This window comes from Phyllobates terribilis, unplaced genomic scaffold (genome assembly GCF_046119375.1).
Source record: "Phyllobates terribilis strain yellow unplaced genomic scaffold, ASM4611937v1 Scaffold_3__8_contigs__length_932513732, whole genome shotgun sequence".
NCBI classification, from domain to species: Eukaryota; Metazoa; Chordata; class Amphibia; order Anura; family Dendrobatidae; genus Phyllobates; species Phyllobates terribilis.
The window spans coordinates 783,221,287-783,245,660 of record NW_027362763.1 but is presented as its reverse complement, the minus strand read 5'-3'; the positions used below and the strand labels follow the sequence as shown (position 1 = coordinate 783,245,660).

Genomic DNA, 24,374 nt, shown 5'->3' with positions numbered 1-24,374 from the left:
TCTTAGGTTTTCCTTGTGAAAGGGGTTATTTAGTTCCATATTTTTCAGCTTCTATCTTTTTTAGGTCATGTTCACATGTTACGTTTTTCCTGCGACTTTTTTCTGAAGGCAAAACCTACTCACTTGGCAGTAAAGAAGCTGCTTACAAAGAGCAGGCTTTGCTGCGTACTTGCTGCTTATTGCTGTGTTTCTGCTGCGTTTTTTGGTGCGGATTATATGTGTCATATTTTTTTTATAGCATATGTTTAATAAACTTAGTTTTATGCACCAAAAAAGCTGAAAAAATGCAGCAAAAATGCATGGTTGCAGTTTTGCAGCATTTTTGCACTTATTGCTTTGGAAAAACTTGCTATGTTGAAAAAAAACCTTAAAGAATTGACATGCTGCAGTTATCATATACATGTAATTTATGAAATCTCATAGCTTTTGCTGATACTGTAAAAAGCAGCTTTTAATTTGCACAAAAAAACACTTAAAAAACGCAACAAGTGAACATAGCCTAATTATGTTTGTTGGTCTCTTATTTTCTGTTATAAGCCACATTTGGTGATTAGTGAAGCTAAATGTCAGAATGTCCTACTAAACCCTAAAATATATTCATAGATTTAGCGACACAATACTATTGCCATTTGACTTAATGGTTGCTGACATTCTCTCCTTTTATTTGAGGACAGATGAAGATGATCAGTTCGATGTAGATGCACTGCTTGGAAACATTTTTGTTAAACATCATCTTGACCATGAAATAAAGGAAAGGTCCCTACTAACTCTTACAGCCAAAAATAACAAGACAGCTCCTTTCTACCAGGTGAGGGGACAGTGAGATCCTGTGTGTACTATATAGGAGGTTATACTAATATGTCTTAAGAGTCTAACCAAAACTATATTACTAAGCCTATACTGTACTCCAACACATAAATGGGGACCTCCTCTTTAGGATGCAAACCTACTAATAAAAGGAAATACAACAGCTAATACAATATTAGAAAAATAACATCTTATCTAACACAAAATACTAAACAAATACATCAATTATATTAATCTAAATATAGAGAAAACCAGGAGCAAGAAAAACAAGTTTCCACCAACGCCAGAAGTAAGCCTGGTGTAAGCCTGGTGTTGCAGTACAATTACCCTGGGCAATATAAAGAATTAGGGTATGTGCACACGATCAGTAACCGCAGCTGTCAGATGTTACAGCATAGTGGATGGGATTTGTAGAAATCCCATGTCCACTATGCGTCTGCGGCACACCCGCGGAAACAGACATGCGGCACATCTTTCCAGGCCGCGGCATGTCAATTTCTCCGGCGGGTCCGCATTCAGGCTTTCCCCATAAACCTAACCTCTATGAGGAAAGTCCATATGTGGAAAACAAAAATGGTGCCACGTTAGCATATTGAGCAGAAGCTACTGGCGGCTTCTCCCCAGCTTCGGGGCTGCAGCAGGCTCCAGATGGTGGGAACGTAGCCTTAGCTGCTACATTGATAAAGTAAAACTCAAAGAAAGTATCCTTATTTAGTGAAATTCATAAAACATAATGGAATATTAGATTCAGTACTATAGCATTGCAAAACTATGCACTAAATAATAAAGAGTACTGTGACTCCCCCAATGAGGAGCAAATAGGATAATTCACAATGTCCTCCAATAATATCCAACATATAAGCAGTTATCGGCAACCATTTATAAATACAGTAGAATGCAAACAACAAGTATCTACTAGAATTGTGTTTTCTGGCAACTAACATAAAACCCAAGAGTAATGGAATCCTATATTGCCTGAAGATATTTCACCAGTCACATAGTAAACATCCAGGGTAGAGACACCTAAATGTGTGTTTCACTGGTTCTTACCTTCTTCAGGAGGTACTGACCAAGGTTGCCAATCATCCAGACGCTCCTGCACAGTCAGTAAATTTTTTTCCCGTCTGTAAAAAAAAATTGATATGTCTGTGATTGTTTTGAAGCTGTTTAGCCTTGTACATTATGACTGTATTTATCACTCTTTTACAGTTCACAGTGAATGCAGCAAATGTCTTCATATTGGATTCATGGTCTGTAGACATGTATCACTGATAATCCTAATGATTTATTGTGCTCATGTAATATGTCCATATAAAAGTTTGTTGTCCATGATTCTTTGAGAGGCTGTCCAAAAAAATAAAAAAAATAAAGTTGGCAACCCTGGTATTCTAAAGGTTAAAAACAATGGAGTATGTATAGTTGGTCATCAATGACCAACACCTCACTCTACTCACCCACTGACACAGACTCTACTATATAAATACACCCTTTATTGGGCCTATGAGTCACATACATGGGTAATCTGCAGCACAGGCACTCACAGCGTATGCATGTCTTGGTGCTCATGCACAATGTGAAAGGGCACTTTAGCTTGTCAATGTACGTGACATAACTTATGAATACATGTACAAAGGGGGAAGGACCTAAAAAGAGAAGATCATGTGTATGATATATGGCAAATGATTGCGGATGTCGCCGGGTGAGACGACCTGGAGAGGTTAATAATATTGTACAAATACAATGCAATTAGCATCTACATAAAAAAAATATTCCCAGACAACCCCTTGTATGTTGAACTATTACTCGTCATCACTAATTTATTTATATCTTTCAGGCTAAAACTCTTATTACAGTTCACATACTGGACGAAAATGATAATGCTCCACAATTTACACTGACAAAATACTTTGCTGAAATAGATGTGAAGAGTCCAGTGGGATCACCTGTAATAACTGTAGAAGCGACAGACAGGGATGAGGTGCAAACTTGATATATTTTTTCTGGGAGATGAAGTAAAGTTTATTTTGATGTGGGTTATAACCAGGAATTAAAGGAATTGTCCATTATTATTTTTTTTTTTTTTTTACTAGGGGCCTAAAAATGAACAGGCAGGTAGATGTTAACAGAGGCAACTACCTGCCTGTGACGCGCCCCCTGGGACATATTCCTTTTTGAGGGGAATACCCGGCACCGGATCAGATGGGGGGTTGTAGTCTCCGAGCGGCTGTGACCCGGTCCCGTGCCCAGGGCGTCAAGCTCAGTGTGATGTGGCAGTTCTACAGATGTTACTAAAGTTCTTTTGTGTCGACTACGCCACCCGTTGTGATGCGGTCACTGTGGCCGCCGCTGCAGCAGGGTCCGCTGAGGCTGATGGTGGGTGCGCAGCTTGATGAGATAACCCCCAACGGGAGGGGTATAGCCTCAGAGGGGACAGGCGCAGAGGATGGGGGTTGTGGTGGTGTAGTGCAGACGGCAGTGAAGACAGAGTCGGGTTGTGCAGTTAAGGGTGTTTACTTACTGCAGATGTTGTACTGGTCACTCCAGCTGCTAGTGACCACCCGAGCCGTGCTGCGTCCACCAGGTCCTGGATCCAGCCAACCCCCAAACAAGTCCGGAGCGTGGCCCTGAGCTCTCCCTCTGTCCTTTCTTCAGCCGTCCCCACCAGTGATCCACCTAGGTCCAGCTCCCTCGGGCCTTCTGTTGGGACACCCTTGGCCCTGGGTTCCCTGACCCTTCATGTGGTGTGCCTTCGGGGTGAATGTGGTGGGTGACCGTGACAGACACTGCCCACGGTCTCCGGTCTCTGGCTGGGGATTGTTTTCTGCCCCCACCAGCTTGGGTTCCGGTACCCTGATGCTGACTCCTCACCCGGTGCTCTGATTTGGGTTCTTGGGTCCCTTCTCTTCTGTGCTCTGGGTCTTTCTCTTTTCTCCTCTCTCACTCTGGGTCTTGATCTTTCTTCTCTCCTCTGCTCCTGACTTGTTTTCTGCAGCTGATCCTCTCTGCATCTGATCCTCTGCATCTGACCCTGATTCTAGTTGGTGCCCACCTTATATACACCCTCTATGTGTGAGCTCAGGTGACCAGCACCCAATGAGCTCCTATCTTTACCCAGGCTGCTCCCCCTATCTGCCCCTACACTACATGGGATGTACCACCCCCCTCCCACTCCAGCCAGGAACAGACTCGGTCGTACCTGCACATTTCTAAGTGGGAGTACCGTCGGCCTGTTCCTCGGAAATGGGATGTGTGTAGTGCATGCAGCCTACCGAGCTCAGTTCCACTCTCCATCCTTACCCGGGAGTGGAATATCACACCTCTGGGTTGAGGTGCAATACCCCTGTAGCAGCCGAATCCTCAGGGTGCTACACCTGCTCTACCTTCCACTGGCTCAAAGTGGTCACCGACCGCACCTGCCGGCGATTCTGTTGCTCCACATCAACAGAGCAGCTCTTCTTCTTCGGGGCTGCTCTATCGACAGGGTGTGGCTGCTGATGTCATGCTGATTGACAGCCGGCTCCCCGCTGCTGAATTGCTGGCAGGAGCGGTCTGTGGCAGCAGAAATCAGAGCTGGGCACAACAGGCAGATAGTTAGCAACATCCTGTCCATTAGCTCTTAGGCTCACAGTCAAAAAAAATTATATAGTCCTGGATAACTCTTTTAAGCTACTATGCCATGATTGCCCCAAACTATTAGTTAAAATTATAACCAAACCACAAATCAAATTGTTCCCTTTCCCAGTCATTTCAATCAGTAAAAAGAATAAGTGTTTCCCCCTAACAACGAACTTTTTCCAATAGGCTGAGTAATCTGTAAAAAAAAACAAAAAAAACAAATTAGCTTACCCTCACTGGGTCCAGCTCTGTATCTCCACTGCTGCACTGGTCTCTGTAGATCTGCTGTAGCGGCAATGTAACTTTGACAGCGCTGCAACCAATCACTGAGCTCAGCAGCTCTGCCGATGTAGGCTGAATGAGCTGCTGAGCTCAGTGATGGGTTGCAGCGCTGTCAAGTTGATGTCGCCACTGCAACTATATAACAGACACAATGGCAGTGATAGATACACAGCACTGAACCCCGGAAAGTTGAGAAAAACTGAGTTTGGTTTTTAACTGAGCAAATGAGAAACAGTTTGTTGAAAAGGGCACAACCCCATAAAAACAGGTTTGCTTTTCTAATAAGGTTGTCATGACACGTGGCATATTTATCAATAGTATCCAATCCTTAGACAGTGCAAACTAAGACTGAAAAGTTTTAAAATGTGTCAGATTTATCATAACGGTTCACAATGTTTGATAAATTCAGTGTATTTTAAGACTGTCTATTCAAATTTACACCACTTTTTAGTTGGCTTACTTTGTGACAGGAATATAAGCCATAATTCTGGTGCTTTTTGTTTATGCAGGTTTTTGCATGTGAGGCCATGCCCCTTTTCCAATAAGCCATACCCCTTTTTTATGAGATCAAACAGTTTTAAGTTTTATTGGGCAGGGAGGTGCAGAAAGTCTAAAACTCATTATAACTATGGTGCACGTCATGAAAGACATTTCTTTGGTTTAAATTATGCTAGGATTAGCAGGGGGAAGTGATGTTTGCTAAAAATCTGAGCACAGGGTAGCACTATAAATAGATATCTTAAACCCTATTAGACTGATATATTTCCTTTGAAAAGCTTTTATAAAAGTTTCATCACTAACTCGACCCCCCTAGCCTCATTGACAGGTCCTCATTGTCTTCTGCTTGTTGCTGAGATCCCATGGTGCTCAGTACAAGCTGCAGCTGTCAATGTTACGGCTGATTGGTATATAATTACAGTGGGTATGGAAAGTATTCAGACCACTTTACATTTTTCACTCTTTGTTTCATTGCAGCCATTTGGTAAATTCTAAAAAGTTCATTTTTTTCTCATTAAAGTACACTCTGCACCCATCTTGACTGAAAAAAACAGAAATGTAGAAATTTTTGCAAATTTATTAAAAAGAAAAACTGAAATATCACATGGTCATAAGTATTCAGACCCTTTGCTCAGACACTCATATTTAATTCACATGCTGTCCATTTCCTTGTGATCCTCCTTGAGATGGTTCTACTCCTTCATTGGAGTCCAGCTGTGTTTAATTAAAATGATAGGACTTGATTTGGAAAGGCACACACCTGTCTAGATAAGACCTCACAGATCACAGTGCATGTCAGACCAAATGAGAATCATGAGCTCAAAGGAACTGCCCAAGGAGCTCAGAGACAGAATTGTGGCAAGGCACAGATCTGGCTAAGGTTACAAAAGGATTTCGGCATTACTCAAAGTTCCTAAAAGCACAGTGGCCTCCATAATCCTTAAATGGAAGAAGTTTGGGACCACCAGAAGTCTTCCTAGACCTGGCCGTCCAGCCAAACTGAGCAATAGTGGGAGAAGAGCCTTGGTGAGAGAGGTAAAGAAGAACCCCAAGATCACTGTGGCTGAGCTCCAGAGATGCAGTAGGGAGATGGGAGAAAGTTCCATAAAGTCAACTATCACTGCAGCCCTCCACCAGTCGGGCCTTTATGGCAGAGTGGCCTGACGGAAGCCTCTTCTCAGTGCAAGACATATGAAAGCCCACATAGAGTTTGCTCAAAAACACATGAAGGACTCCCAGACTATGAGAAATAAGATTATCTGGTCTGATGAGACGAAGATAGAACATTTTGGTGATAATTCTAAGCGGTATGTGTGGAGAAAACCAGGCACTGCTCATCACCTGCCCAATACAATCCCAACAGTGAAACATGGTGATGACAGCATCATGCTATGGGGGTGTTTTTCAGCTGCAGGGACAGGACGACTGGTTGCAATTGAAGGAAACATGAATGCAGCCAAGTACAGAGATATCCTGGATGAAAACCTCTTCCAGAGTGCTCTGGACCTCAGACTTGGCCGAAGGTTCACCTTCCAACAAGACAATGACCCTAAGCACACAGCTAAAACAACAAAGGAGTGGCTTCAGAACAACTCTGTGACCATTCTTGACTGGCCCAGCCAGAGCCCTGACCTAAACCCAATTGATCATCTCTGCAGAGACCTGAAAATGGCTGTCCACCAATGTTCACTGACGGAACTGGAGAGGACCTGCAAGGAAGAATGGCAGAGGATCCCCAAATTCAGGTGTGAAAAACTTGTTGCATCATTCCCAAGAAGACTCATGGCTGTACTAGCTCAAAAGGGTATGACGCGCCCCCAGGGCCGTGGGGTACTCGGCAGCCGGGCCTATGGTTGCCGGGGGATATCACGGTGGCTGGCCCGGTCCGTGACCCAGGGCGGTCAGTGAAAAGGGGAATACTTCTATTATATGGGGTTTTTGGGATTATTCTTGACGCCACCTGTGGTGTCTGGTGAGGATCACCAGCGCTGCAACAGTCCTCTGAGGCAGATGTTAGGGCAGCTTGTGATGGGACGGCTCCCCACAGGTGGAGCGGGCCTCAGGGCAGCGTGGGGAGTACTGGATGGTGGTGCAGGGGAGAGACGGCAGGACGGTCCCGGAGGAAAGACGGACACTCACACGGGGGTAAGCTTCAGTACCTTTACTGGTGATGCTGCAGGCACGGTCCAGGGTACTCCAGGTGAAGGGCGCACTTCTGGACTCTCCCCAGTGTGCGGGTATGGGGCCTCCTTATCCGTTGCTTTATTCTCTAAGCTTCTGGCCTGCCTGGAGCTAGGCCTAGCGTGGTTACTGTCTCTCTCTGCACCTGCAGACCTGGTGGTAGGGCCTTCTCCTTGGAGATCACTCTCCCTGGACGCTGGGACCTCCGTGACTCCTAGCCCTGGTACTTCAGTCAACGTTTGGTGAACCTGGGACCTGTAGTCCTCCAGGGGTTCCGGTGGTTCCTACTGGGTATAAGGAGTCCCTGTAAGCGTGGACTCGGTGTCCGGTATATATATCGGGGTGAGCCTGGTATGCTCCTCTGCCCCCTCACTACTTCTTCCTTCTCCTCTCGCCTTCGGTCCACTCAAGGCCCTCACTAGGCTTACACACGTGCTGTAGGCCTTTGCTCGCCTAAGCATTGCAGCTAGCGTGCTACTCTCTTCGCTGCTCTCTGAGCGTCAGCACGCTCTATGCTCACCTCTGAGCTGTGTTCCTCTCACTCTCGGAACACTAAACTGGAACTGAACTCAGCTGCCTGGCTCCACCTCCCTATATATATCCCTAACGGGCTCCCTCTGCTGGTCTGAGATGGTAGGGTGGAGATGTGTGAATGTGTGAGGGCTTCTTGTGGAGAAGTCCATCCATGCACCCTTCTGGGTTCTGTGGCACCAGTGCACAGCAGGGCGCCACAGGTACTTCTACTCAATACTGAGCAAAGGGTCTGAATACTTATGACCATGTGATATTTCAGTTTTTCTTTTTAATAAATTTGCAAAAAATTTCTACATTTCTGTTTTTTTCAGTCAAGATGGGGTGCAGAGTGTACTTTAATGAGAAACAAAATGAACTTTTTAGAATTTACCAAATGGTTGCAATGAAACAAAGAGTAAAAAATGTAAAGGAGTCTGAATACTTTCCGTACCCACTGTATATACCGTATGTTATTTATGTCAATTACTGACATGTATGCCACTATTTACAGTCCCCGCTCTTCCGGTAAAGCTTCCTAGTAAATTTTAGAAAAATGTTGTCAGGTTCATCTTCCCACGAAAGTATGTGTGATAAAATGTTACCATATTGTCATAAGCACATGATACATGTGTAATAAAATCAGTAAGGTCTTCAGCCTGAAACATGAAAAATAGCCAAGATCAATATTTTTTAAATAAGTTTTAAATGTTTACAATACAAGAATACATCTCCTCACATCTGAAAAACTCAAATCCGTGCCTTGACAACTTATCAGAAAGGTGGCATGGTGAAAATCACTGAATTTTTAGTGTGACCTGTTATTTGAATACACTTTATTTCTTGATTTGGATAACTTGATTTTATGTAACTTTAAAGGGGTGATCTTGGACTAAACATATTGATGATTACCATTAATGTACGTCATTAATATTAGATTAGTTGATATCATGCTTGGCAGTTGCCAGGTATAACAATGTACAGGGTGCAAACCTTAGCTAAAAAGGGGGGCATGACTAGAACCATACAATAATACAAAAATAAACTTTTAATGATACAAAAGTGAAAAACTTTATTAAGAGATTAATAAAAACATGTTGAAATGCAGTACAAGGAATCCATGCAAAGTAGGGAACTAGGAAAAAGGAGCAGGGCAGCTGAAAAATCCCAGAGGATGGCACCATGCAAAAGAGCATGAAAACATATACATAAAAAGAAAATCACTCTCGCATATGTAAAAAAAAGTTCAAGCACAATAGAGGCAGCCAAAGTCAGTAAATGTATAAAAGTTTATTTTTATATTATTGTATTATTTTTGTCTTAGTCACCCCCCTTCCTTTTTTTGCTAGGGTTTCTATGATATGTTGCATTTGACGTTTACATAAATCTGGGACTATATTGATATCAATATCAGGGTGGAACAGAGCAGCCCCAAACATTGCCTAGTGGCTGTTGCTGGGCACTGCACTCTATCACCTGTTAATTTGAACATTGTCTAGTGGCTGTTGCTGGGCACTGCACTCTATCACCTGTTAATTTGAACATTGCCTAGTGGCTGTTGCTGGGCACTGCACTCTATCACCTGTTAATTTGAACATTGTCTAGTGGCTGTTGCTGGGCACTGCACTCTATCACCTGTTAATTCGAACATTGCCTAGCGGCTGTTGCTCGGTACTGCACCCTATAACCTGTTAACTCGAATAGGAGATAAGCTATGTTCTGTCCCATACATTGCTTACATCTGGCAACCAATAAAAGCTGATCAGTGGGGTGCTGGGTCTCTCCCAGACAACCCCTTTAAGAAATGAATATAGCTAAGTGGTCAAATTTTTTTGGGGCTAAGTGGTCACATTTCTGCATGTATTGTATTTTCTATTGTCCTGTGTAGTGTGAAAAAAATTGTCACTGTTATATAACGTTAATGCATATTTCTGACAGGGCAATAATGGGCTTGTTGAGTATTCCCTGGTGTCTGACCCGTCATCCACCTACTTCATGTTTGAAAATCTAAAATATGGAAAAATAATTACTGCTACAAACCATCTGAAGCCTGGATTGGTCAATCTGTCAGTGGTCGCTCAAGACCGAGGGTCTCCTCCACTCAGAAACATGAGCTCCGTCATGGTCAATTTGGTAAATAAGAAGAAAACTTTGCCGGTGTTTAGTCCCAATGAAGTAAGGTACGGATATTCCTTAATTAGGGTATGTACACACGTTCTGCAAAAGAAAGAATGTTGTCAGGAAAATGCTGCGTAAAATAGGTTCATTGTTGCCATTTTTTTTTGCCTGCATTTTTGATTAGTTTTTATTGGCGTTTTTTTTCCTATATACTGTATTTGAATGGGTGTAAAAACTCTGAAAGAATTGACATGGTGCAGATTTGGAAAAAGGCCTTTAGGTTCAAATATACAAGAGAAAAATAATCAGCATGTAAATGAGATTTCAGAAATCACATTCACTTTGCTGCTGCTGTAAAATGCTTCTTTATTCCATGAAAAAAACACGCGTAAAAGCACCACAAAAATGCAACATGTGAACAAGCCCTTAGCAGGATTGTCCACTACTAGAGAACCTCTTCTTAATTGCTTAAAGGGAACCTGACGCTAGAAAAAACGCTATTAATCTACAGATATGGGGTTAATCTGCAGGTTAACAGCGTTATTAACCTGTCCGGCGCCCGCACTTATCCGAATGCAGCGAGGAGAAAATGAACTATATTCGTCCCACCTTCAGTCATGGGGGCAGCACCGGCACGGGTTCAATCCCAATGCAGAGCCAGTGTCTGTGAGGACCGGGGGCGCGGTTACTGAACACGCGCCAGCTCAGCCCCTGTGACTGAAACCGGAACGCTGCCGGGGGAAAAAAATATTTTTTTTCCGGCAGCGTTCGGCTAAGTTTGAGCATTGGAAAGGTTAATAACTCTATTAACCTGCAGATTAACCCCATATCTGCAGGTTAATAGCGTTTCTTCTGATGACAGGTTCCCTTTAAGTGCCCACATATAAAATAGAGAAATAATATACCTGCCTCCTAAACTGGCAAAGCTCCAGCGATGTTGATGCTGTGATTCCCGGCAGCCCAGTGACATTCTCATGCCATTTGACAATAAAAAATGATATACTTTAATAAAAAAAATAATTGCTGATTGGCTGTAGGCATTTGGTATTCCCGGCGGTCACATTACACTATAATGTCCTATGACTGCAAGGAATCTCGGCATTGCAGGAGTTAAGATAGTACAGGAGGAAATGATATGATTCTTTTACAATATGGCTATATATTGTTATATCATACATCCTAATACTGCTATATAGTGTCCAGATAATGTTGCCATAAAAAGCACACAATAGACTCTCATATAGTGCCAAACCTATATGCTTACTCCTGGTGTACTTGTCTTCAGCGGCATCCCAGCAGACAGGAGCCTTAGGTTTGGCTCTTATTAATTTTGTATTTAGCACAGTAGTTCAAGCTGTTCTGTGAATCCTGGTTTATTTAGGGCATATCCTGGACAGAGTTGGGCAGACCTAGGATTCAGCTGAAACTATTTTGAATTGCAATCATTATTTTATGCTATTTTTTTTATATATACTATATAAAGGAACCATTCCCAACTGTAGAAAGTGGACCTATTAACTAAGAACCTTCAAATGATATTCAGAGGTGGATATAGATATAAAGGCCCCAATGTGCTCTTTTATGCCTGATTTATTAAAGAACTTTATTAAAGAACAATCAGGCCCATGGACCATAGACTGTTCTTGAACTTTGCTGTCTGTGCCTTTCTTGGGTTATTAAAGGGAATCTGTCACTGGGTTTTTGCTACTCATATGAGAGCAGAATAATGTGCCAAGGCCTTGATTCTAGAACTGTATCACTTACTGGGCTCATTGCTGCAGTTTTGATTAAAAACTGTTTTATCTGCCTCTGTATATCCCCACCCCCACCACTGACTGGCAGCTTTCTGTGAACACTGTGTATAGGCAGAAAGCTGTCAATCAGTGGTGGGATTGGACTACCTGGCAGCAGGCCATGTAGTCCTCTAGCGATAATCTCCTACTGATAAAACAATGATTTTATAAAAACTACACTGAACAGAATGGTAAGTGGTACATGGCTGGAATCAGGGTATTTTTCCTACATTGTGGTGTTTTTAGTTTAGGTAGGAAAAACCTGGTGGCAGAGTCCCTTTAAAGGTAGTAAGTTACCAGACAGGCCCATTCAATGGAGACTTTCATCTGAATAGGTGATCCATCCAGATTTTATGATAATTTAGATGTCTAAAAAATATACTTGGGTTGCTGCTCTCCAACCAGTATAAATAAATATTAAGTCAGTTAAGTAATGAAGTGTCATGTTGCCATATGACACTATAGTGCCTCCACTGGTCTTTATCAGGTGTCAATGTTATACTTTATATTTGGTTGCGGCCACCAATCACTTGTCTGCTACCATAATGTCAACATGGACGATGCATCACCACCGAGACTAGTGATCCGCTGTCATATTAACGAGTCAAATTTTAGCCTCCTTGCAAGCAAAGACTGTCAGCGAACCAGACAGAATAGGTGAGTAAGCAGGGTGGATTGGAAAGTTAGGTATGTGACAATTTGTTATTTTATCGCTATGCATTTTATACATAGATTAATGATAAGCCTCAACTAAGTATTTGCATGATACACTGTACTGTACAAACATTTTAGGCAGGTATAAAAGAAATACTGCAAAGTAAGAATTATTTGAACAATAGAAGTGTTAATAGCTTCTTTTTATCCATTATCAAAATGCAAAGGGAATGAACAAAAGAAAAACTCTAAATCAAATCAATATTTTGTGTGACCACCCTTTGCTTTCAAACCATCTGGTATCTTTCACTCCTCATTTAAACACTCCAGCATACATCCATTATTTAAAAAACTATCCCTGGACCAGAACTGTGCTGCTAACAATAGACCAGTCTTTAATCTTTCTTTCATCTCTAAACTCCCATCTAATCCATTGTCTCTCAGATCCTCTCTCTTCTTGACCCACTACGATCCGGTTTCCACTCTTTACACTCTACTGAAACTGCCCTCACTAAAGTCTCTAATGATCTACTAACAACTAAATCTAATGGTCACTACTCCCTGCTGATTCTCCTGGATCTCTCTGCTGCATTTGACACTGTGGATCACCAGCTCTTGCTCACCATGCTACATTCTATTGGCCTCAAGAACATTGTTCTCTTTTGGTTCTCCTCCTACCTCTCTGACTGCTCCTTCACTGTATCTTTTGCTGGCTCCTCTTCCTCTCCTTTTCCCCTTACTGTCGGGGTTCCTCAAGGATCAGTCCTTTGCCCCCTCCCATCCGCCTCATACACTGCCCCTATTGGACAAATAATCAGATTTGGTTTTCAGTACCTTTTCTATGCTGATGACACCCAATTATACACCTCTACTCCTCACATCACACCTGCATTATTACAAAACATGAGTGATTGGCTTTTCGCCATCAGAACCTGCTAGAAACTAAACTCCTTGTGTTTCTTCCCTCCACTAACCTACCTATGCTCGATATTGCTATTTCCGTGTGTGGCTCCACCATTACTCCCCAGCAACATGCTCGCTGTCTTGGGGTCATACTTGATTCAGATCTTTCCTTCACTTCCCACATCCGATCACTCGCCCGCTCATGTTACCTACACCTCAAAAACATTTCTAGAATTCAACCTTTTCTTACCTTTGACTCTGCAAAAACTCTTACTGTCGTTCTTACTCATTCTCGTCTGAACTATTGCAACTTTCTACTAATCGGTCTTCCTCTTACTAAACTCTCCTCTCTCCAATCTGTTCTGAATGCAGCAGCCAGGATCATATTCCTCTCCAACCACTACATCGATGCCTCTACCCTGTGCCTGTAGTTGCACTGGTTACCCATCTGATGTAGAGTTCAATATAAACTAATCACTCTCACCCACAAAGCACTCCATGCTTCTGACGTGCCCCCTGAGCCGTGGGGTACTTGGTGCCGGGTCGGTCGTTGCTAGGGGAGATGTCACAGTGGCGGTGACCCGGTCCGTGACCCAGGGCGGTCATTCAAAAGGGGATTATTTACAGGGGAATTTAATAAAGTTTTTATGTACAGTTCATGACGCCACCTGTGGTATGCGGCTTTGTGGAGCCGCCGCTGCAGAGCAGGTCCTCTGGAGCTGATGTTAGTGCAGAAAAGCTGGTGTGGCTCTCCACATGTAGAGCTTAGCTCCAGGGCAGTGTAGATGTAGTAGGTGATGCTGGGTGTTGTAGTGCAGGGGTGATGGTGCAGTTAATAATCACAGAGACAGTGGGGTGCTGTCCTCAGGGTCTTTACTCACGGCTGTTGAAGTCCAAGTTACAGGTACCCGTGTAACTTCCCTCGTCGTGCTACGCTAACTCAGGGAGGGGTTCAGTCCACCCTCAGATATCTCCGGAGTACTTAGCGGGACCCCCTTCTCTGTGTTCTCTCTCTGGCCGTTTCCCTGCACCTCATACCAAGTGTCCCAATCCGGTACCTGCGGGCCTTGTCGAACGACGTCTGTTCCGTCCCCTGGGTCCTCTATAGCTACCTTCTTGGTGAGACTGATATGGACTGTTGACTACAGGACTTGAAATACTGCAGCCTCCGGTTTCTAGTTGAGACATAAAGTGCTCTGCTAGTTGAGGGACCGGTCCCCTTTGTGTGGCCTGACCCCTCCACCTCCTGGTAAATTTGGGCGTACGGGTGGCTTCCAGCACTGCCAGTACCCCTGGGGTCCCTTCCTCGTTCCTGTAGCCCTTCTCCTGCTCCCTCTCCTCTTCCTTCAGTCCTGGGCCTCTCCTCAGGCCCACTCTGGAGCAGAGCTCTTGCAGAGCCTCTGCTCCCCTCACTTTCCTCCTCCAACTCCACTCCTCACTCACTGAACTCTCTGATTGTTCTCTCTAAACAAGATGGCTTCTCTATATATACCTTCCTCTTATGTGCTCCCCTAAGCTACTTCCTCCACCCACACCCACTACATAGCACCTCACCTGGATGCAGGTGTTAGGGTCCCGAGCTGTACTCCTTCCTTACCTGAGAGTGAGATACCACACCTCTAGGTGAGATGCAGTACCTCTGTGGCGACCGAACCCTCAGGGGCGCCACACTTCAGCATCACCCTACATCTCCTTCCTCGTCTCAGTCTACTATCCTACCCGTGCCCTCCATTCTGCTAATGACCTAAGATTAACATCCTCAATAATCCGAACCTCCCATTCACATCTCCAAGACTTCTCACATGCTGCGCCAGTTCTTTGGAACACACTACCCAGGTCATTTTGATTAATCCCCAATACCCACAGTTTTAAGCATGGTCTAAAAATGTATTTCTTTAGATTGGCCAATTGCCTCACCGCAGTTATCTAACTATCCCTGTTATGCCAATGCAAAGTTTTCTTCAAAACCAGAACCCTCGTATCATATGTTCACACACCCTACATGCACTTAATAACCCTCTGTGTCCGTACACATACTGGTTGGTGACCGGTTCATGCAGCATTATGTGAACATCCTATTTATTATATTGATGGCTACACCGTACAATACAAGCAATTGTTACCATCCACCTTTCGTGTCTCCCCCATTTCCTCATAGATTGTAAGCTTGCGAGCAGGGTCCTCACTCCTCTTGGTATCTGCTGATTTATATAATTATTGTTATTCTGTAATGTCTTTTATTGTCAGTACAGGTCCCCTCTAAAATCTAAATTGCTGAGAAATATGTTGGCGCTATAAAAATAAAATTATTATTATTATTATTAATTATTATTATAATTAATAAACCAGCATTACAGCATGTCACAGCGGCAACTTGCATGAATTCCTACAGCCGTGCTACTCACTGCGTTTACCGCTCTGCCTCGAACCGCCGCAAGTCCATGCAGCATTTCTAACTTTGCTGCATATTCCTGATATCTCCATATGGCTATAAGGGGCGTGGACAGGTCTTTTAGGAATTTAACCCTGCTGTGTCCGGCGGGATTTGGATTCCCCAGCCAATCACCATCCAAGAGGTGCTATATTAGATAGTGCCACTCTCCTCACTTTTGCCTGAGCTTAGGTTCCTGTCAGTCTCAGCAATCAGTCCTGTGTTATTTAATCTGGTCTCACCTGTTATTGACCTGGCTCATTTACAAGTTCTGTCTGATTTCTCTGCTCCTGACCATGGCTTTGTATGCTGAATGTGTGTTGCCTTCCTCGACCCCAGACTGTCTGACTACACTTGTGTCTCACCCCTCCTGTACCTCGTATGACCTGTGAGTCAGTTGCTGCCGTCCGGGGACTACCCTGGAATGGTACCTGGTGTCTACCGGCGGCCCAGCCTATCCTCACCATCAGAGGCTCTAGTGAATACCCAGTAGACACTCAGTCAAGCCCTTCCAGAGTAAACCCGGCACGTGGCGCAGTGGGTCAACACCCATCAGCATTACACAGCATCAGTTCTTCTAGCTACACTCATCACTTGCACACAGCTTACACACAGCTTTTGAAGGAACTCGGCAGGGAGGTTAATCCAAACATATTAGAAAACTAACCACAGATCTTCTGTGCATGTAATCTTGCACAAATTCTTCTGTCTCTTCATGTAATCCCAAACAGACTTGTTGATGTTGAGATCAGTGTTCCGAATTGGCTTGAAATCTATTATGCAACAGGAAAAACATACAGCCAATGTCCATAAAGGGAACCTAAGAGGTCCCATCCCAATGCCATGCAACTCTCCAGCATTTGTATATTTCTTGCTAAATTTCCTGCCCAACCACGTCTTTACAGTGTTTGACACCTAAACACGTTTAGTCTTTATAAACTTTAATTTTCATATGTAAATTAGTCTTTTGACTAGTCCATGAGGCGTTTGTTTCCCCAGACTAGTCATCCCTCTCAGTGTTATGATCTGCTACAGGGACTAAGGAAAGACAGGAGATCTGTCCCTGCAATAGAACTAAACTAGATCCCTACGATGTAACGGGGAACCTGATCCTGCGATCAGACCCGCTAAAGTCCTCGGCTAGTCTGTACGAAGACCTATAGATGTGAGGGAGGGATCCCTACAAGAACTAGGGACTGGGATAAGTTGGACACCTCCTAGCAGAAATAGTAGCAGTCAAAGACAAACACACAACAAAAAGCATAGAGGTCAGAAGACCTAGCAAAACTAACAGAGAACGGCAACAGAGCACCAAGCTAGCTCAAGAGTAGTAAATACAATGAAGTCCAGCAAGGCCAGGAGGGCGGAGCCGGATGAAATAGGCAAAAATGGTCATGTGACCAGCAAACTAAAAAAAAACTAACAGGAGAGTTCTAACAGTACCCCCTCTTCTAAGAGGATCCTCCGGATCCCCTAGGCCCAGGCTTACCAGGAAACCTCCTGTGAAACGCTCTGACAAGTCTGGAAGCAGAAACATCATCCGCCCTCACCCATGAGTTATCCTCAGGTCCGAAACCCTTCCAAGCGACGAGATACTGCAAGCTCCCTCTATACCGTCTAGAATTTAGGATGCGGGAAATTTCATATTCCCCGTCCTCCACCACCGGAGGAACAGTGGCAAAGGCGTCACCATCCGACACATCAGCTTTTTTCAACAGAGAAACATGAAACACCGGGTTAATCTTCCAGGACGTGGGAACCTCCAACCTAACAGCAGATTGGTTAACTATCTGAAGCACCTTAAAGGGCCCTACGAACTTGGGACCCAATTTTTTAGAAGGAATCCTCAATCGCAGATTCTTAGAGGACAACCAAACCATGTCACCAACAGCAAACAAAACCTCTTGCCGTTTCCTTTCAAAGTACCTCTTAGATTTTTTGTTAGCCTCCTGAAGATTACCACGCACATCCATCCAAACTCTCTCCAAATCACCGGAAAAACTCTCCTCCTCAGGCACAGCCGAAACCAATTTGGAGAATGACCCAAAAGACGGATGTCTCCCAGAACAACAAAAAAAAGGCGAACGCCCAGCAAAAGAGGATGTATGGTTGTTAAGAGCAAATTCAGCAAGTGGCAGAAACTCAGACCACCCCTCTTGATTGTCTGCCACAAAACAACGCAAGAACTGCTCAACATCCTGGTTCTTCCCTTCTGTCTGGCCATTAGACTCAGGATGATATCCGGATGAAAACGACAAATGAACTCCCAACCTGTCACAAAAGGCACGCCAAAAACGAGCCACGAACTGAGGTCCCCTATCAGAAACAATGTCAGTAGGAACACCATGTAGTCTGACAATTTCCTTGACAAAGGCCTTAGCGAGTGTCTTAGCGCAAGGCAGTTTGATGAAGGGAACCAAGTGACACATCTTGCTAAAAGGGTCCACGACCACCCAGATGACCGTGAAACCTTCAGAGGGGGGAAGGTCAGTAATAAAGTCCATAGCCAGATGTGTCCAAGGTGCACTAGGAACCTCCAGAGGGCAAAGCAACCCGCGCAGCAGGAGCATGCGAAGACTTGGATCTAGCACACACAGTACATTGACGCACCCACTTAATGACTTCCTTCTGCCATCCAGGCCACCAAAAACTGCGACCCACAAGTCTCTTGGTCTCAGAAATTCCTGGATGACCTGCCAACCGAGACTCATGACACTCAACAAGCAAATCTCTCCTAAAGGTCCTAGGCACAAACAACCTCCCATGGGGAGTGTTAGATGGGGCATTGTCCTGAGCTTTAAGAATCTCATCCTCCAAAACGGAGTCCAAAGCAGCAATCACAACACCTTCTTGTAAAATGCTCTCCTCTTCCTCCTCAGCACCGACCATGGGAGAAAAGCTGCGAGACAAAGCATCCGCTTTAACATTCTTGGTACCCGGGATGTAAGTAACGGAAAAATTAAGCCGCGAGAAAAAAAAGTGCCCACCTAGCCTGACGGGCATTCAAGCGCTTGGCAGCATCAAGATAGATCAGATTTTTATGATCAGTGAAAACCTGAATGGGAAATTCAGCACCTTCCAAGAGGTGACGCCAGTGTTCAAATGCGAGTTTAATCGCCAGCAATTCCCGATTACCAATATCGTAATTAAGTTCAGTCTCAGAAAAAAATTTTTTAAAAAAGGCACAGGGATGTACTCCATCCTTGTTTTCCTGAGACAACACCGCACCGACCCCCACCGAAGAAGCATCAACCTCAACCAAAAACGGCTTAGTCACATCAGGCTGCATAAGGATGGGGGCAGAGCTGAACCTCTCCTTTAGAAACACAAAAGCTTCAATGGCCTCAGAAGTCCACTGAACCGCATTAGCACCTTTCCTGGTGAGATCGGTCAGCGGTTTGACAATAATAGAAAATTTTTTTATGAATTTTCTGTAATAATTGGCGAAACCCAAAAACCTCTGTATCGATTTCAAACCAATAGGCCTAGGCCATTCCTGCACAGCTTGGACTTTAACCGGGTCCATCTCAAAACCTTCACTGGAGATAATGTAGCCCAAAAAACTAATTCTCTGTACAGCGAACTCACATTTCTCCAGCTTAGCAAAAAGCGAATTGTCCATTAATAACTGTAATACCTCACGTATGCTCCGCCAATGAGACTCCAGATCAGGCAAATAAATCAGAATGTCATCCAAATACACAACCACATTTTTGCCGATTAAAGGTCTAAGGATGTCATTAATAAGATTCTGAAAAAATGCTGGAGCATTGGTAAGACCAAAAGGCATCACTAGATTCTCAAAATGACCCACAGGAGTGTTAAAAGCAGTCTTCCATTCATCACCCTCCTTCATGCGCAACAAATTGTATGCCCCCCGGAGATCAATTTTAGAGAACCACTTGGCCCCCACTAACTGGTTAAATAAATCAGGAATCAATGGCAGTGGGTAAGGATTGCGTACAGTAATTTTATTAATCTCACGAAAGTCCAGACAAGGACGTAAACCGCCATCTTTTTTTTTTACAAAAAAAAATCCAACAGCTACAGGAGACTTGGAAGGCCTAATGTGACCGGCGGCCAAGCTTGTCTGTATGTATTCCTCCAAAGCCTTTCTCTCAGGAATAGTAAGATTAAATAAACGATTTTTAGGAAGAATCGCTCCAGGGACAAATTCAATGGTACAATCATAGTCTCTATGGGGAGGCAAAATTTGTGACTCCTCCTCAGAAAAATCTCTCCAAAAATCCTGAATAGGTACAGGTAATTCCCCTTTATCCACAGCAGCAATGCGCCCGTTACAACACTTGTCATAACACTTAGGGCTCCAGGACTTAATTTCATTGGTAGACCAATCCAGTACAGGATTGTGCAATTTTAACCAGGGTAACCCCAATATTACTGGAGAAGGCAAATTATCCAATACCACCAAATCCAAATTCTCTTGATGAATACCATTAATAGTGAGGGGAAATTCACAGACCTTATGAGTAACACTCTTCAAGGGAGAGCCATCAACAGAAACCACAGCAATAGGGGATGACAAAGTTTTAGGTTCTAATCTAAGTTTTTCCAAGAATCCCCCATCAATCACATTCAGAGTATAACCACAATCCACAAATACCCGAAATTCAATTAATTCATCCTGAGCAGCAGTAGTGGCAGATAGGAATACTCCCTTAGAATTTAAACAGGCTATACGTGCATGACTGACCATTTTTTTTTCTTTCTTCATACGAAGCACACAGTTCTTAATAAAATGACCAGAATTTCCGCAATAGAAGCACAAGCCTTCAGAAAGCCTGCGGTCTTTTTCCTGAGAGCGGGGTGCTATCGACCCAATCTCCATTGGCTCTCCATTGTCAGCACAGACCCTCTCAGGACTCGGAGCTGACATAGCAGAGGATTTGCTCTCATTAACCCTTGCACGCAGTCTCCTGTCCACCCGTATAGCTAATTGCATTGCCTCCTGCAAGTTTCCAGGTGTGGGATAAGCAATCAGTAAATCCTTAACCCTTTCACCTAGCCCTGCAAGAAACAAGCTTTTCAAAGCTGAATCGTTCCACCCCACCTGGGCAGACCACCGACGGAAGTGAGAACAATATTTTTCCACATTACCTGATCCCTGCCTCAGATGTCTCAATTCAGACTCAGCAGATGAGACACGATCAGGATCATCGTACAACAAACCCAAAGCAGAAAAAAACTATCCACTGATCTAAAGCACGGATCACTAGGTTGGAGAGAGAAGGCCCATCCCTGAGGATCTTTGCGCAAAAGTGACATTATGAACCCTATGCGCTGTGATTCATCACCAGAGGATCCGGGTCTCAAACGAAAATACAATAAACAAGCATTTTTAAAAGAAAAAAAATCTTGTTGTTCGCCAAAAAATAAATCAGGCAGACGTACCTTTGGTTCCACAAAATGTGCTCCAGAACAGCTACTCACGTGTTGTTGGAGCTTGGCCACCTCCAGAGAGAGTCCCTGCAAGCGTTGAGCCAAATCTTGAACCGAGACCATGATGGAAAACTGGAGGTCTTTCCTTAGAGAAAATTTTTTTTTTCTTTTAGGGCTGGACTTACTGTTATGATCTGCTACAGGGACTAAGGAAAGACAGGAGATCTGTCCCTACAATAGAACTAAACTAGATCCCTACAATGTAACGGGGAACCTGATCCTGCGATCAGACCCGCTAAAGTCCTTGGCTAGTCTGTACGAAGACCTATAGATGTGAGGGAGGGATCCCTACAAGAACTAGGGACTGGGATAAGTTGGACACCTCCTAGCAGAAATAGTAGCAGTCAAAGACAAACACACAACAAAAAGCATAGAGGTCAGAAGACCTAGCAAAACTAACAGAGAACAGCAACAGAGCACCAAGCTAGCTCAAGAGTAGTAAATACAATGAAGTCCAGCAAGGCCAGGAGGGCGGAGCCGGATGAAATAGGCAAAAATGGTCATGTGACCAGCAAACTAAAAAAAACCTAACAGGAGAGTTCTAACACTCAGCATGTTATCACTCACTTGTGGGTGTGATAACATGATTTGCAAGAGCCGACATCATCGCCAGCTCTCTGCAAAACTCACTCGGCTTTCTTCACCCACACCATTGCACCTCCAGGTGTATGCTTCCTGGCTTCAGAAGCCTTCTTCAATTCTAGACATGCGCAGTGCACCTCTGAAGCTGGGAGGCATACACCTGGCTTCAGAGGTGCAATGGTGTGGGTAAAGAAAGCTGCACGCATGTGTAGCGCCCCGAGGGTTCGGTTGCTACAGGGGTATTGCACCTCAACCAGAGGTGTGATATTCCACTTCCAGGTAAGGATGGAGTGTGGACCAGGGCTCAGTTAGCTGCATACATACACGCACACACTGCTCATTTCCCGGGGACAGCTCGACGGTGCTCCCATTTATTGCAGGCACAACTGACCATGTCCCTGGCTGGAGTGGGGAGGGGGACGAGAACCCAGTGATGTAGGAGCAGAAGGGGACGGTTTCTGGAGCATAGGAAGGAGCTCATTGGGTGCAGGTCACCTGAGCTCAGACACAGTGAAGCAGATAAAAGGTGGGGGCCATCTTAGGAGGGAGTTCAGAGCAGCAGTGAGTCAGAGCAGAAGGGAGAGAGAGCTGATAGGATCGGCCTGAGCTCAGCTTCACGAGGCAGGCCTAGGGTGAAGGCCGGAGCCAGAATGGAGAAGAGGAGAAGGAAGGAAGAAAGGTGGAGAGAAAGAGGAGTAGAAAGGCTCCAGAAACAAGAAGGCAGAAGGGACCCTAAGAACCCACGAGATATCGGGTGAAGGGTCAGACCGCAGAAGGGTACCGGATTCCCAAGTTGGTGGAGGTAAATTATCCCTCAGCCAAAGACCGTAGGTCGTGATCATCTATTGGTGCGACCCCCTGCTACACCCACTAGGAAGGCACCACATAGGGTCAGGGAAACTGGCGACAGGTTTCACCAAGAGAAGGCCCAAGGCAACTGGACAGAAGTGTGGTCACTGGTGGGGCACGAGAGGTCAGAGAAAGGATGGAAGGGGGTCCTGTGCCATACTCCTAAATTGCCTGGGGGTTGACCGAGCTCCTCACCTGGTGGACGCAGCACGGCTTGGGCAGTCATTCCCTGCAGAAGTGACTCGGATAACAACTGTGAGTAAAAGACCCTGGACTGCATCACTGACTCTGTGTGATTTCTGCTGCGCCTGCACCAACACCCCCAGCATCCTATCACGCTTCCCTGAGGCTACACTCTTCCCGTGGGGAGTTATACTATATCAGCTGCACATGTGGCACCCCAGGGGTCTGGTCTCCACAGTAATAGCAATGTTATGTCTGAGAGCAGGTGGGAGGTCTCTTGGTCAGGAATCCTATGCATGCCACACCTCCTGCCCAGTCCTGGGAGGGGAAGGACTTCCCCTATATAAAACTGGGGCTGAGGCAGGGTTAGAGAGAAGAAGAGAAGAGTTGAGAAGAAGAGAAGCAGCATAGGAAAGAAAGATCAGGAGCTCTGTGGGAGCAGGCTAAAAGGAATCAGGGGCTGGCAGCTGAAGAGCTCGCCCTGATTGAAGAGTTACTACCGGACCCGGAGTCCGAGGCTGTGGGGATTAACCCAGACCCAGCAGCAGAAACCGCCCGGCAGGGGATTTCAGGTCCTCTGGCCAAGAAACCCGAAGGCACGGTCACACGCGTGGGACCAGCACCGCCGTCGTGGAGCGGAAGCCACTAGAAGGCCCCGAGTCACCGGCCATACGGGTGAGCACCACACGGTACACTCAGGGACGTGGGCTACTTTTACCCGCCTCTAGCAAGGTAGCCAGAAGAGTACGATTAGTTGGGGAGGCCTACAACTCCGCCTGGCCAAGGGGGATCCCATCTGCTCAAGGACTGACCAGGCCCCGACCGCTAGCCAGTACTCCGGGAGGGTCTATCTTTGTCACCAGTAAAGACCCTGAACTACACCGCATCGTCTCTGAGTGGTTCCTGCTACCCCCATCATCCACGTCGGCTGCCCTGAGGCCATACCCCTCCCGTTGGGGGTTATACCATCTACGCTGCACCATCCATCCACCGGCCTCAGCGGTCTGCCCTGCAGCAGCAGCTCCATAGCTGCATTCAACGGGTGGCGTAGTCGTCCTACATCTACTGCAAATATACCGCCACTTAGTCTGACTCCCTGGGCACGGACCGGGTCTCCGCCACGAGACTACTACCCCCAACAGGCCCGGCTCCGGGTAGTCCCCGCGTGCGCAACGCTACACCAAGGAGGCCCAGGGGTGCGTCACACACACCATCAGCCTCAGTGGACTGCCTTGCAGCGACGGTTCATAATGGCCGCAATCCACGGGTGGCGTTGTCGGACATTAAATCATAAAAACCCTATAAAAGACGGCCTCTGGTCTGACCACCCTGAGCCACGGACAGGGTCACCGCCACGGAGACTACAACCCCCAGAGACCCGGCTCCGGGTAACCCACACACGTGCACACACGGCCCAGGGGGCGCGTCACATGCGTGTGTTTTGCAGAGAGCTGGGGATGGCACAGGCTATTGCAAATCATGTTATCACGCCCACAGTGGAGTGATAG

The 24,374-nt window shown here is 45.3% G+C and overlaps 1 protein-coding gene across 50 annotated transcripts in view; it reads left to right on the top strand.

The window, feature by feature from the left end:
- The window catches only part of LOC141257608 (protocadherin Fat 4-like), a 468,540-nt gene that overhangs the window by 221,969 nt on the left and 222,197 nt on the right, over positions 1-24,374 (top strand). For all 50 annotated transcript variants that reach the window (XM_073672347.1, XM_073672333.1, XM_073672313.1 and 47 more), the window contains 3 exons: positions 675-808; positions 2,642-2,785; positions 9,832-10,073. In XM_073672347.1, coding sequence (XP_073528448.1) covers positions 675-808; positions 2,642-2,785; positions 9,832-10,073 — 520 coding nt within the window. The remainder of the gene's footprint in view (positions 1-674; positions 809-2,641; positions 2,786-9,831; positions 10,074-24,374) is intronic.